General features: G+C 44.1%; 1 protein-coding gene across 4 annotated transcripts in view; it reads right to left on the reverse strand.

Moving 5' to 3' along the window:
* EFEMP2 (EGF containing fibulin extracellular matrix protein 2) overlaps nucleotides 1–16,143 on the reverse strand; it is a 101,640-nt gene that overhangs the window by 26,175 nt on the left and 59,322 nt on the right. For all 4 annotated transcript variants that reach the window (XM_033953613.1, XM_033953612.1, XM_033953614.1 and 1 more), the window contains 3 exons: nucleotides 15,046–15,168; nucleotides 13,358–13,474; nucleotides 7,334–7,453 (listed from right to left, as the gene is read on the reverse strand). In XM_033953613.1, coding sequence (XP_033809504.1) covers nucleotides 7,334–7,453; nucleotides 13,358–13,474; nucleotides 15,046–15,168 — 360 coding nt within the window. The remainder of the gene's footprint in view (nucleotides 1–7,333; nucleotides 7,454–13,357; nucleotides 13,475–15,045; nucleotides 15,169–16,143) is intronic.

The following is a 16,143-nucleotide window of genomic DNA, read 5'->3' on the forward strand; positions in this document are numbered from 1 at the left end:
CCCAGCACTGAATATCCAGGTCTAGCTTAGCTGACAATTGTCAATGTTTAAAAATACAATGACTGCCGCCAGTTGAAATTGACTGAACAGTTGAAATTGACTGAACAGTTTTTAGCTATCCTGAAAATTTGATTACTATCAATTGAATGGCTCAAGTGATAGGGTACATACTATGAGTATACTGACCTCAACCCACCGCCTTAAACTAAATAAGAACAAAACCAATCCCCTTGCGGTATCACCATAGATATCTACAGGACTCCTGTACGGAACTGAACTTTACCAAATATGCATAAAATTGAAAAGTTGATCTGGCACTCACTTTCCAATATGCAGACTACAAAGCTTTTGTTCTTGGGTTTCAATCAGTATCTGACAATGTTCTGCATTGGGAGCAACATTATAAATTTGCACTCCGGTTGTATATTTCACCTTGGCGGGCTCGTCATATGGGTCTTCTTTCACAGATGTGTATCCAAAGTGCCACCAACCTGACGCTATTCTTGGTTATCTATTTTGGACATGTGCTCTGATTACTACTTTCTGGACTTCTTTGCTCACCTACATCTCCTCCCTCTGGACTTGTGGGATTAAAATGGATCCTTTGATTTTATTTGATGTTTTTTGCTTGCAGTCCCCCACCCCAAAGGGCTGTCGCCTTTTTCTTTGGAAGGTGATCCTGATGGGTAAAAAGTGATTTTGCTCCATTGGCTGGATTCTGAGCCTCCTACAAGAGTGGTGCCTGCAGATGATAGCTTTGCTTAAAATGGAGCACACACAGATCAAATCTTCACATTCTCATCAGTGGTGGAACTTTCAACAAAATTTGGAGGGCTTTTTGGGACTCTCTTATTCTTCGAATACGCAGCTATCTGTTGAACATTTGATGAGTTATTTAGGCTGCATTACTTGCACTCACTCAAGCAGAAAGGGTGGTTGATCGCTGGAATAGTCTTCCACTTCAGGTTATTGAGGCCAGCAGCGTGCCTGATTTTAAGGCCAAATGGGATAGACACGTGGGATCTATTCACAGAGAAAGGTAGGAGAGGGTCATTGGGGTGGGCAGACTAGATGGGCCGTGGCCCTTATCTGCCGTCTATTTCTATGTTTCTATGGTTTGAAGTGGGGGAGGATGGGGGGATTGGAAGAATAGGGAGGGTCTTATTCTGTACCACTTTCTTTATGCTTATTGTATTGTTTGGTTTTGTTCTTATGTATAAATCATTTTTTATTAATAACCACAAGCAAATTCCTTTGCCTAGGACCCTCGACTGACCCATGCTACACTCCAAGGTAGAGAATGACATGGTGGCTGTTACCCGCGGCTAGCTGTGGGTAACCCACCGAAACGCTGAGGGGGGAAAAAGTGCTCACTGCAGGTACGGGGACAAGGCCATCCACTTGTGGGCAGTTGCGTCAGAAGAGAAGCTTCCGCCCGCATACGCACGCTACTGCTTGCAGGCTCAGACGGCTTTGAAGAAGTTACTCAAAACACATCATGAAGGTAAAGGGGAGGGAGGGAGATAGATAGATTCGGGTAGGAAGGAGGAAGGGGGCCGCGTGAGGGGTGCCGAAGGGTGGTGAGGTGGTGAGAGGGAAGGGTGGTGGAGGAAAGGAGCAGATGCTGAAGGGGGGATGGAGAGGAACAGATGCTGAAAGGAAATTGGGAACAGATAGCGGGGAGAAGACGCTGAAGGGAAATGGGGAAGACAGAGTGGGAAGAAGACACAAAAAGGACATGGGGAAGACAGAGTGGGCAGAAGACGCGGAAGGGAAATGGGGGAGAAGACACTGAAGGGAAATGGGGAAGACAGAGTAGGGAGAAGACGCTGAAGGGAAATGGGGAAGACAGAGTGGGGAGAAGACGCTGACAGGAAATGGGGAAGACAGAGTGAGAGGAAGACACTGAAGGGAAATGGGGAAGACAGAGTGGGGAGAAGACACTGAAAGGAATGGGGAAGAGAGTGGGGAGAAGACGCTGGAAGGGAAGAAGACAGAGATGCCAGTCTATGAGGGAGTGGAGGGAAGAAGATGGGTGCCAGACCAATTGGGGAGGGGTGAAGGGAGAGGCACAGTAACAGAGCAAATGGAAGATGCAAAGAGAAGACAGACAGTGGATGGATGGAATTGAATGAGAAGATGAGGGAAACAGAAACCAGATAACAAAGGTAGAAAAAAAAATTCTATTTCTTTTATGTTGTTTTTGTTTGTTTGTTTTTTTACTTTAGGATAAAGTAGTATATTAGTTGTGTTTATAAAAATTTATAAACAAAGCCCTGCCAGCTGAACATCTCTTTCTCTAGTTCAGCAGCCAGAACTTTGATTTATAATAATAATAATAATAACTTTATTTTTGTATACCGCCATACCCCGAAGAGTTCTAAGCAGTTCACATTAGTTAGACAGAGATTACAAGTGGTTACATATCAAATTGATCATAGTGCTGCAAACAGCAAGGAGAGAGTAGTTACAAGAGGTTAACATATCAAATTGATCGTAGAGTTGCGAATAGCAAGGAGAGAAGTGGGCAGGAATAAGCTAAATATTGTAGTACTGAGGCTTGTATGGATGCTGCGGGGATAGTAGTTGCAGGACGGGGCGGTGACGGGGACCAGAAGTTGCATCAGAGAAGCTTCCGCCCACACATGCACACTACTACTTGCAGGCTCCAACGGCTTTGTGAAGAAGTTACTCAAAACGCACCACGAAGGTAAGGGGGAGGGAGATAGATAGATAGATGTAGGTAGGAAGGAGGGAGGGGGCCGTGCACGTTTGGTGGCCGTGCACGTTCCCTCCCTTAACTGCGGGGACAAGGCCATTCATCGCTCCATGGGGCGGTGGATGGCCTTGTCCCTGTACCCTTAGTGAGCACTTTTTCCCCTTCACCGTTTCAGCGGGTTACCCGCGGCTACCTGTGGGTAACAGCCATCGTGTCATTCTCTGCCATGTACCATCAATAATAAAACTATCTTTCCTTGTGATGAGAAAGCTAAAATCCATGTAGTGCAATCCCGGCTAGACTACTGTAATGTAACACTAGTTCTTTGTTCTAAAACAGGGTTCTCCAAACTTTTCGCCATGAGGGCCACATTGGGTACCTCAGCACTTTTCAGCAGGCCGTAGTAAAAAAAAAAAAGAAATAGCTAGATATGAGTTTTATTGAAAGCAGAAAATTTTATAAACTAATTACAGAGTAGGTGAGATTAAATTATTGTATATTAATGACGATGTATAAGCAAATTCTCATATTTTCATCACAAATTATAATAAAACCATTAATGTGAATGATGGAACTGGTTTTGTGTTTTTAAAATCTTATTAAACTGAGGTTCAAATTTTGAAATGCTAATTACAAGTAGCGACTTCAAATGTTCATCAGATAAATTTTCCCTGTAATTTGACTTGATATATTTCACTTGGGAAAAGTTTGTTTGCAAAGATACGTTGTCCCAAAAATAGAGAAAAATTTACAAGAAAATTTCAAAACTGCTCAGAGTTCAAAAATGTATAAAAATCGATCAAGTTTCCTTCCTTGTATTTATCTTTAATATGTTCATTTGCCTGAAGTTCAATAATTTCCATTTGAATTTGACTTGGGACATCAGCAACATCACAGTCAAACGGATTTTGAAACAATCTAATTTCCCTAGCACTGGCATCCAAATCAGCAAATCACTTCTGAAATTGTTGTTTAACCTTTTCCTATCATAATACATTTTATGTTATGCTGGTTCCAATCGTAATTATTTTAGCAAAGTTTTGTATTATTCACCGTTATCATTTACGGCTATTGTAAACATAATGTAAATAAGTCAAAAGTCTGTAAATTCAAATATTTTGTGTTCCTGGCTCTTTATTAGTATGGGACATACGATGGCAATGACATTTTTGGAATGTCCCGTAGATCAGCGGACGTCATAATGCCGCTTTACAGAGCAATGGTCAGACCACACCTGGAGTACTGTGTCCAACATTGGTCTCCTTACCTAAAGAAGGATATAACCCTACTGGAGAGGGTGCAGAGGCGAGCCACAAAGCTAGTAAAAGGTATGGGAAATTTGAGCTACAAAGAACGCCTCAGAAAACTAAGCTTGTTCACCCTTGAGAAGAGAAGACTGAGAAGGGATATGATAGAGACTTTTAAAATACTAAAAGGTTTCGACAAAATAGAGCAAGAAGCATCATTATTGACGTTGTAAAATGTGACTCGGACGAGAGGTCATAGACTGAAATTGAGGGGCGACAGGCCCAGGACAAATGTCAGAAAGTTCTGTTTTACACAGTGAGTGATGGACGCTTGGAATGCTCTCCCGGAGGAGGCAGTGACGGAAACCTCCATTATGGGATTCAAGTGCAATTTGGATGCACACCTCCTTGCAAATCACATTGAGGGATACGGGAAAATAGGGTCTTCATCAGAGAACACCTAGGTCTTCATCAGGGAACACCTAGATTGGCCTCCGCGTGTGCGGGTCACTGGACTAGATGGACCAAAGATCTGATTCAGTGAAGGCATTTCTTATGTTCTTATGTTGTTGGAACACAATTGTTCTATATGATCTCCTGAGGAAGCCAAGGGCAAAACGGGCCCTGTTGGGATCGTGATTGAGCTGAAGCCTCATTGTTATTTGAAGTTAAGTTCCACATTTACAGTATTTATGATATTTATAATTTTAGTGCGAAAAAGAAGTTAATATACGGTTGGAGGTGGTGATAGACCAGTGATTATAATAATACCCACCGAGTAGATCAGCATTTGCTGTTCTGTAATGAGCTGGGTTAACAATATCTGAGGTTTCACCACTGTTCAACTTATTAATGTGTACAAGAACAATAACAAGAAAGTTCAGTCATACCTCCTTTTTTACAATGATAAATAAGATGCTGTGATTTGCATTAATAAAGATTATTCACTCCACATTTTTGCAGTTTGCCATCCCAAATATGCCCAGACCATGCCTCATCGTATTACAAACATACGGCAGTGTCAGATGTCCATGTCCTGGCTCTCTAGAAATCAGCATTTGGATGTCCATTCAATACTTCTCTCAAAAGCATAGGGGCCTTGCTTCAAACCTCAACAGCAGCATCTTGCTTCAGGTTAGCATAGATGCATAAAAGTGACCATCCTGGATGGCCTACCAGTAAGGGGGGGGGGAGAGTCTGAAATTTTTTTCAAGCAATATGGTTCATTATAACCAGGTTAGGGTGGGAGGGGGGAATATAATAGAAGTGTAGTTAGGGCTGCACTTGACGTTTGAGGGATGGCTTGGCTCATAATAGTCCAGACCATAGGCTTAATATCTGAGAGAGTACATAGAAGGAATGATGGGAGGTTGTTGATGAAAATGGGGACCGCAGAAGTGATGTTTTCCTTTCATATACTTGTTACATGGAATGATTGACTGCTGCATAAGAATTTGACAGTTACATTGTTTCTTTCTATGTTGATCTGTACCTCTGTGATCCTAATAAAACCTCCAATTTATGGGTTCTTCAAATAGACCAGAGGCATACATTCTCAATTGGCATTAACTATCTCCAAATTGCCTATTAGAAGTGTCAACGTTAAGCTCTCAGCACCAGGTTGTGCTTGCAGAGGAACGCTCCTCCATTTTACAGGTCCACATGGTTCAACCCATGCTACCAGGGGAAGACAGGAAGGCTTTCTATTCCAAATACTTCCTCATGTCACACATTCATATCTCACTACTGCCTTGAGCAGGATTCCTAACACAACAGTTGGTTTGGTCAGTGTGTTCTGCAGAATTTGTTTGAAGTCTAGAATCCAAATCCAACCATCCAAGGCCCATTTTTTTCTGTTCCAGTCTGCATCCATACAACAGGAATGTACAGTCAAACCTCGGTTTGCGAGTAACCCGGTTTGCGAGTGTTTTGCAAGATGAGCAAAACACTCAGCAAACTTTTGACTCGCAAACCGAGTGTTGACTCGATTTGCGAGCCCCCCCCCGATAACCAGCATCGCTCCCCCCCACTTGCAAAGGCCCTCTTGCTTCAACCGGCGCACCCCCCCCCGCGCGAACCGGCCCCCCCGCCCGAACTTAAACTTACCCCCCCCACCACCACCGTCTACCGCAGGCACAGATCGTGTGCCTAGAAGATCTTCCAGCTTCCGCTTCTGCCTGCCTGCCATGAGCATGCATCTGCGCATGCTCAAGGACTTCTAATTCTCCCTCTCGCCAAGAATCTCAGCAAGAGGGAGAATTAGAAGTCCTTGAGCATGCGCAGATGCATGCTCAAGGCAGGCAGGCAGAAGCGGAAGTCGGAAGATCTTCTAGGCACACGATCTGTGCCTGCGCTAGACTGGGGGGGGCGGTTTGCACGGGGGGAGGTGCCGGTTGGAGCGAGGGGGCCTTTGCGAGCGGGGGGAGCGATGCCGGTTATCGGGGGGGTGGGTGGGGGGTGGGAACGTATCAAAGCGAGTTTCCATTATTTTCTATGGGGAAACTCGCTTTGATAAATGAGCATTTTGGATTACGAGCATGCTCCTGGAACGGATTATGCTCGTAATCCAAGGTACCACTGTATATATGTTCTAGGTTGATTGGTTCCTTGTTTGTCTTGCCTGTTTCAAAACACTATTGTCCATTGTTTGTTTTTACCAACTATTGTTTGTTTTTACCACCTAGCCTGGCAGCTAGGGGTTCCCATATGTGGCAAATGATGTCCTGCTTGTCCTTTGAGAAAATAAAGTTACTCACTTGTAGCACATGTCCTCTGAGGACAGCAGAACACATAATGCCACATACCCTCCCTCTTCCCCCAGAGGTTGTATTCCCGCATGCAAAGTAAATTAAAATCTGCTGTGATAAGCTATTTTTCTATTTTTTTGCTGTTCAATTTTGCTGTTAATGCTAAAGATGATTTATGTTCTTTTCAATTAAGCAATAAATAAAAAACACATGTCTAAAATGTGGAATGGGACCAGCCACTGTGGGACACGTGTTAGGGGTTGCCCCATGAACCAAATGTTTTTGGAGATGGAACAGGGTCAGTTGGGATCCTAATAGAGAATGACACGGTGACAAAATTCATCACCGTTCCCATCCCCGCGGATAACCGCGGGAAATAATCCCATGTCATTTTCTAGCGTCAATTTCAACCTCGGTCCTTCTACACCAGCATTCTTCAAAGCAAAGCTTGCGGGTCAGTGGTTGTGGCCATTCATACTCTGATTCTTCCCTATCTCCTTAAAGAATGACATGAAGATGGTTTCCCGCAGTTATCCGCGGGGACGGGAACGGTCCTTTCCCAACAAGGGCATTTCAGCTGGCTATTTATGGATGTCTTGTCTGGAGATCCATGTACATACCATTGCAGGTGAATCCATCCTGATCCAGCTCATAGCCTTGGTTGCATCTACAGATGAAAGTGCCATATGTATTATAGCAGCGCTGTAGGCATGGAGCCCCCATGTCACATTCATCCACATCTGGGGATAAAACCAGACATCTGGCCATGATCATCATTTTTATGCGACCTTTCTTATCTCGCTACATGATCAGTTTTGTTTTTCCTAGCATTATTTATTTTAAAAGATATTCTAGACAGTTTACCACTGCCTTTCACAGAGTCAGACTCTGATGTTAATTCGACTCATGTCCTTTGATGAGATTAATATAGAGCGACGCCACCTATCGGTTAAAGCAGCAAGCTGGGAGCCAGGGAAGTCAGGGCTCAAATCCCACTGATACTCCTTGTGAGTCCTTTTGTCTTCCATTGTTTCAGATACAAATTTAGGCCTAGATTTACTAGTTGTGTTAAGGCAATCATACATGTTAATTTGCAATTAGCACACCTTATTAATAACTAGGCTCCTCTAACAAAAATGGGGCCTATGTACAATAATGTACATTAGTAAATCTAGCCCTTAGATGGTAAGCTCCCTTGGGAGTATCTATTGTACTTGACTGTAACTAACAAAGAAGAGTGTGAACTAAATCTGATGTTTGGATTTATCTAATACCTTTTTCAGTGATTACCGTAACCTGTCTTGTGCTATATTCATATCATCTCACTTAAAGTACTGCACTCTTATTACATTACATTAGAGATTTCTATTCCGCCATTACCTTGCGGTTCAAGGCGGATTACAAAAGATATAAAAATGGGGGTTACAAAAGATATAAAGAATGGGGGTTACAATGGAAGAATAATAGTCATTTCTAGCGTTGTAAAGAGTAGATCATTTGTAGAGAGTTGTAAAGAGTCGATCAATTGTCATTTCTAGAGTTGTTAAGAGTAGGTGTGGTTAGGACTGTTTCAGGAATTTCTTGAAGAGTATAGTTTTTATTTCTTTTCTGAAAATCTTGTAGATATATGAGGATATAGATGTTTCAGTACTAAATAAGTGGCAAAGCAATACAGCAGTTGAGCTATATTCAGGCACAATAGGTTTGTTTCTATTCCTTACAGTCTGTTTGTACCTGTAACAATGGAGATTTAGGGGTTGATTCCGTAAGTGGCACCTAGAAAACAGAGCCCGCCATGTGTCAATCACGGCTAGCAAGGACCCTAGGCAGCAGAAATGTAGGCTAGAATTATATAGGCCTACATTTCCAATGCCTAGGTCCTTGTAGAATCACAGCCATCGGTGCCTAGTGAGGCCGAAGTCCAGCACCGTTCCTAAACATGCCCATTTTTGAGCTTCGGTGTTACTAGGCGCCATGGACTCGGGCATCGGTCCCGGAGGGCACCTAGCAGCGCCTCATTTTTTTTAAATCCATTTTTAATTGGTTTTTAATGGCATGATCAATTATTGCACCACTTAAAACCAATTAAAACACTTAAGTTAGGTGCACCTAACTTTCAGCAACTTTTTTGAGAATCCGGCACTTAGTGACTTGCCCAAGATCATAGTGTGATTTGAATCTGGCTTCTGTAGTTCTCAGTCCGCTGCTCTAACTAGTTGGTTATTCCTTCTGCTCCTGCATGATCCATTTATCGGGTACTGAGGGCATGGTTCAGTGACTCCGTCATGCTCTCCCAGGAAAGCGGAATGACCAGATGGCTCCCAGTGCAACAAGACAGGCACATTTATTCCAGTGACATGCATGGAATGGACAAGTTTGCCTTTATGTGAGAAACTGGACCTGACCTGAAGCATTCTAGTGATCCTAAATGAAGGCAGCTCTAGTCCGGTTCCAGACTATCTTTTGTTTATTACATCTGCTAGACCAGGGGTGTGCAGCTCTGGTCCTCGAGGGCCGGAATCCAGTTGGGTTTTCAGGATTTCCACAATGAATATGCATTGAAAGCAGTGCATGCAAATAGATCTCATGCATATTCATTGGGGAAGTCCTGAAAACCCGACTGGATTCCGGCCCTCAAGGACCGGAATTGCCCACCCCTGTGCTAGGCTCACAGTAAATACTGAGGAAGAAAGGAGAAATTAGATTCTTAACTGCTAATTTACTTTCTTTTAGCTTCTCCAGACTGGTATAGGAGCTTACAAGCGGGTATATATCTCATCATGACCAGCAGGTGGAGACAGAAAACTTTGGAACTGTACATATCATGTGATCCCTCCTTAATTACCTCAGTCTGCCGAATAGCCAAGCAGAACTATATACAGAAAACAAACAGGACTCCTAACAGGAGTATGAACAAATAAAAACAGGAATGCTGTGGGAAAATGCAAAGGTATACCAATATATTTACTTTCTGTCAAAGACATAAGACCCTTTCTGATATGATACTAACAGCTGAGTGAGAATATTGTTGGCGGCCTGATACAGACAAAAGCTAAGTATCTGGATAATCATCTATATATTTGCTGCTATTATGTATTTTATCATAAATAAGAAATAAGGTTAGAATAAATAGGTAAAAAAAGAAAAGATGGAGAATATGAGACCTATGATAGCTCATGAATTGGTTGTACTGACAAGACTTGTTCTAAAGTCAGGCAACCGTGAGCACTTGAGGTCATCATTCCCCAAAGAATAAAGAAAAGAACATAAAAGAAGAAAAATATATTGAAGGAAATAGCTTTCTCCCTCATCAGAAGGGTGTTGTGTCTTTAACAGAAAATGCAAAGGAACAAATGCAAATAGCAAAGATCCCCACAGCTCGCAGCTATGCCAGCCAAGCCACAGCCGCTGTTCTTAATCTCCCTGGCACTAGAAAAATACTAGAAACTGACCAAATAATGAAAATCTGCATGCAAGAAAACAATAGATAGGGTGGGGTCCTATACTGCTCTGGAGAAGCTAAAAGAAAGTAAATTAGCAGGTAAGAACCTAATTTTCCTTCTTTAGCACTCTCCAGATCGGAATAGGAGATTACAAGCGGGATGTACCAAAGCAGTCCCCATCATGGGTAGGACCCCTGAAGGGCTGACATCATGAACATGCACACTGAACACCGTGTCCCGACCCGCCTGAACGTCCACATGGTAGTGTCTGACAAAGGAATGTAGAGAAGACCACTGCCATACAAATTAAAAAATAAATCAGGGGAACCCCCCCCCCCAGCAGCCCCATGGGACTGCCTTCCCCAGCAGGGGTCATAGCAGAAACCTGCCCCTGTTTTTCCAAGACAGGGGGAAGGTCACCTGAGGTGGTAGAGCTAATGGAGGGTTTATTGTTCAAAAATGGCAAAGTTTCCGCCAAAAATAAACCCTCCAGGGCTTATAGCGGTTGGGAAGTCTGAACAGTCCCAGCCGCTAAAGCAGGCAAGCCGGCATCAGCTGATTTAAAAACAGCTGAGAGGGGAGTCCCCCAACCGAACCAGCGGTAAAGGAATCCTTTTTACCCTCACTGTCGGCGGCCGAGGAAAACCCTCTGTGGGTGATGGGGGAAGACCGGGCTTCCCCATTGCTCCCTGCTGACTCACGAGGCACTAGCGGTGGGGAGCTCTGGACACCTGCAGCCGCTGCCGATGGAGTCTCTTCACCGCACCAGCCTGTACAACGCTTGCACAGGCCGGCCGTGAGTGCCTTGCATCTGGAGCAAAATGAGCACATCTTCCCCTGTGAAGTGCTCATTGCTCCATACGTGACCTAGCTAGAAAAAAAGTGCTGGTTAGTTGAAAAATACAGCAAATTTAAAGGGAAAGCAACCCTTCAGACCAGCACTACCTGAGGTTTGTTTGATGTTTTTTTCACAGCACAGACTCCACTGGCTCTCTAAACATAATAATAAAAAAAAAACAACCCAACGTCTAAAAAGTGGCCTAAATGGGTACTTGGATGATCAAAAAGCCTGATCATCCAAGTACCCATAACCAAAGCTGGTTTTAGACGTATCTAAAACCAGCTTAGGCCTTTCCCCTGCCTCTAAACGCATAGAGCGAAAAGAGGGGTTTTTAGAGGAGGGGAAAGGGAGGGGGGTGGGCGGGAGCCATCTCCTGCAGCAATCTACCCCTCCCCCCCACCTGACAATGATCCGGGCAGGAGAGAGTCCAAGCCCTCCTGCCCCAACACCCCCCACCCGCCCGACAACGATCCAGGCAGGAGAGAGCCCAAGCCCTCTTGTCCCAGCGACCACCCCACCCCACCGATCCGGGCAGGAGGGAGCCCAAGCCCCCTTTCCCCAGCGACCACCCCACCCCACCGATCCTATCTGGGCAGGAGGGAGCCCAAACCCTCCTGCCCAGGCGACCACCCCACCCTGCCGATCTGATCTGGGTAGGAGGGATCCCAAGCCCTCCTGCCCAGGCAACCAACTCACCCCGCCGATCCGATCTGGGCAAGAGGGAACCCAACCCCTCCTGCCCAGGAGACCCCTCTACCCCCCACCCCCACAAAGATACAGGCAGGAGGGATCCCAGACCCTCCTGACCTCGGCGCACCCCCTCCCACGATCGCCCCCCCTGAACTCCTAATTGGCCCCCCCATCCACCGACACCGCAACACCCCTCCGCCGACCCCTCAACACCCCCCCGTACCTGAAACAAAGTTGGCCGGACAGGTTCCAAGCCCGTCCGGCCGGCAGGCCCGCCATCCGTCGAATGGCGGGCCTTAGGGCCTGATTGGCTTAGGCGCCTCAAACCCTGCCCAGAGGTTGGGCCTGAAGCACCTGGGCCAACCGGAATCGGCCCAGTAGCCTTAGGCCCCTCCAGTGGGCGGGGCCTTAGGCACATGGGCTGAGTTAGGGGGTGTGGATTCTGTAACCGGTGTTGTTTTTGACAGACATCGGTTACAGAATCCAGCTTTTAGGCGAAGGACTGGCTCCACCTTCGCCTTAAAGGCCTGGCTTTGGGCATTTGGGACTTAGGCTTTTTTTTGGTTCATTATATGTGGTAAGTGTAGACGTAGTTGTGGTCTGGTCGTTTAAACAGCTGAATAGAGGCAGGCCATTATATTTTTAAAAAACCTCCTTTAGGACATTTTGGGCCTTAGGCCAAAAGGGGACAGACTTTTTTTTGATTATGCCCCTCCACGCCTTACCACCAGGGTTTAAGGCTTACTGTTGAGGCACCTCTAGAAAAATGTTGGGGAGGTGCAGGAAAGGGGTCGGGGGGAGGGACCCCACTCCAGACCCACCGGGTTTGACACCCCCGAGGTAGGACGGACCCCCAAACAGGGTCCACCCAAGCTCAATCTGGCAACAAAAAGGGACAAAAATTCATAAACAAATTCCAACAGCCCTACCAAAGGAGATGGGTACAGCTCACCACACCTGCTGGAGACTGAGAGAAGACTGAGGTAATTAGGGAAGGGTCACTCAATATGTACAGTTCCAAAGTTTTGTCTCAGTCTCCACCTGCTGGTACATGGCTTCTGAGGAACATGGCTTGTAAGCTCCTATCTGTAGAGTGCTAAAGTAAAAGGAGTTAAAAACAAGGGAAATGGGGTGGAGGTCAAGAGGTGAGAGGAGAGGACACATGGAGTGTTCAAGTAGTTTGCCCAGCCATTAATAATAACAAGAGTGAGCAGGGTTACCAGACTTTGCCGGTAAAAAAGAGGACATGTGGCCCTGACCCGTTCCATCCCCCAGCCCCCACTCCACTCTGCCATCCACCCAAATCCCTCCTTGTTCTGCCCCAGCCCCGCCCCCACACGAACGTCAGCTCTTCTTCCCCGAGCTTGGGGCTGCATCTGAAGGGCGGCCGAGCATGTACGGATGCAACGTAATGACGTCACGTCGCATCCGTGCATGCTCAGAAACCCTCCAGACATGGCCCTGAGCATGGGGCCTTCCAGAACCTGGACAAACTGCCGGGTTTTGGAAATCCCCAGGGGACCTGGACATCTGGTAACCTTAACAGTGAGATTTGAATCCAAAGTTAAGTTGGTTGATTATAGATGCTCTTGGTCTCTTTGTAATGGATTTCTCTGCCCTGTGGCGACTTCATTTTACATAGCTACTTTGTGTTAGAAGATGTGTGTTACCAATGCAAGAGCGGTTGTTGCCAGCCAATTTGAAGCCGGGTTCACACTGACAATTGAAGGAGCCAGGGAAATTCACACAGCGGTGCTGGCAGTACCTATATCGGCACTCATCGATATCTGTGAAAGAAATGCAAGGCAGAGTCAATCCTCCATGTATCAGTGCAACTGACCAAGATCCACTCAAAATGATCGTCAGCCTGAAGAACCCCATTACCATGAGAATCCTTTTACAAGTTTGTGACTTTTAAGCAAGACGGACTTCATAAACAGCAATGTCCTGCATCTCTAACTGAGAATCTCATCTGCAACCAGTACTATCATTAGGGACCCTTCAGCTATTCAAAACTTACCATCTGCCAAAGCAACACCTCAATAGTGTGTTACCAGGGAGTTTTCAAAAGCTTGACAATTGCCACCTGCCATGGGAAATATAATTTATACCGAACACTCACCGTCCCAAAGAAACAACTCTCTTACTTAAAACCTCTAACCTAAACACTCTTTACTTCTTTCAAAAGAAAAATCTCCAATAGCCAAGCACACAACTTCACTCATCAGAGGAAATAATTGCCAAACCCAATGCCCACCATCTTGCACAGGAAATACCTTTAATACCCATGACATCAACAAACATCTCCAGTACCCAAGCTTGGCAGATGAAATGCCTCTGGCAGCCAGAGAATCAGGCATCCTAGGCAAGTTTTCAGCTTTGCTCTCTCCTCACTGTCAATTAGCTTTCAGCTCTATAGGCCACATCTCACCCTGAGTTTCTGATAATTAAAAATAATCATAATGACCCCAACAATAACCCTTCCAAAATAATCGTGTAAAAACACATAGGTGATCATTTATTAAATGTGTGCTAATGTTGTTAATGTGCATTATTTACTGCATGCATTTAGTAAATGACCCCCATAACTGGAGATGACACTTTAAAAACATTAACCATTGTTTTATTACTTACTGTTTCTATCTATAAACATTCACAGACAATACAAATATTTCAGAAAATCATGTCACGGTGTGTGATGTGAATTTGGGGGTAGACTACAAAAACAATTTAACAAAATGTAAATGTATGCATAAAAAGAAAACCATTCATTATTTTCTAAAGATAATCTTTTTTTTATTTTTCTCCAATTCTTTATTCATTTTCAAATTTACAATAAGTGTAACAAAATATTCAAACAAATTAACAATAATTATATCAATGGTACAAATGATAATCTTTGAAATGGCTGGCTGGGCTGAATTAGGATATTTCCCCTTACAACAGAGCCAAAAATCTAATTCTCTTGTCCAAATTAAAGGCATTCTTGTTTAAAGATGCTTATAATATCTAACCGTCCTTATTAGGACGACATTTTCTTTAGTGCTATTATATTCATTTTTGTTAACTCGCTGAGCATTCTCTTCCATGAGATCTCCTCCTTTACGTTACCTGCCGTTCTTGCCCTAATTGTTTCTTTTCTATCCAATATCGTGGTTCTCCCCTCCTACCCTTTTGTTCAAGGAAGTCACTATGTTATTTGTTCATTGTAAATGTGTTGGTTTTTATGAAGCAACATTTTAACCGCAAACCGCCTTGAAACCTTGTGTAAGCGATTTATCAAATTTTAAATAAACTTTGTAAACTTGAAACTTGTTCAGCAAGAGTTAACACAACTTCCTTCCGCTTCCAGTCTTACCAACGCACTCCACTCCAATTTTGCGATATCCGTCGGGACACGTGCAATGAAATGCTCCGGGCGTGTTCATACACTGCTGGCTGGGCTGGCAGTCATGAATGCCATACTCGCACTCATCAATGTCTTAATGAAGCAAAAGGAACATTATTATTAGCTTCAATATAAGGAAGGATCACAATGTTCATGTCATCTGCTGCTGGGAGGGACTAGGGGGAGGATGACATAAGAGACACTTCTTTTCTTCTACTTGCATACACAGGTGAATTGTTTATTTGGGAAAAACTGGAGGTGGATAGGCTACTCTCTCTTTCTAATTATCTCTGCATATTATTACTCACTGACTGTCTAGCCCTCTTCAATGTAAACCGCCTAGAAGTCTCACGACTATGGCGGTATAGAAGAATAAAGTTATTATTATTAATTCAATTAACCTTGTGGAAAATGGATTCTTTAGTCCAGTGGTCTCCAACTCAAACCCTTTGTAGGGCCACATTTTGGATTTGTAGGTACTTGGAGGGCCTCAGAAAAAAATAGTTAATGTCTTATTAAAGAAATGACAATTTTGCAAGAGGTAAAACTCTTTATAGTTTATAAATCTTTCCTTTTGGCTAAGTCTTAATATTGTCATTTATAGCTAAAGAGACATATGATCAAGAAACTTTTATTTTACTTTTGTGATTATGATAAACATACTGAGGGCCTCAAAATAGTACCTGGCGGGCTACATTTGGCTCCCGGGCCGCAAGTTTGAGACCACTGCTTTAGTCCCAGAGTACCTCTGGTAGATGTGGGAAGAAGAGCCCAAAATCTATATGGAAAGCTAATAAGTACAGATGCAGGTTGAAAGCCATTTTCTCACCAATCCATGCCACTGAAGAGGCTGAATTGGGAGTTATGAAGATGCAGCCACTCCCCCCATACATACAACCCCACAAATGGCAAGAACGCTGGCTCCCATTATCCACAGGAAATGAAAAGGAATTTTGTCTATACTGGGATCTTACAAAAAGCTTCAAAAGAGATTGAGTCTTATACAGAATACGACAATCCGACTAATCTTTGGATTGAAAACATGTGACCATGTTTCCCCATTTTACA

This window comes from Geotrypetes seraphini, chromosome 8 (genome assembly GCF_902459505.1).
Source record: "Geotrypetes seraphini chromosome 8, aGeoSer1.1, whole genome shotgun sequence".
NCBI lineage: Eukaryota > Metazoa > Chordata > Amphibia > Gymnophiona > Dermophiidae > Geotrypetes > Geotrypetes seraphini.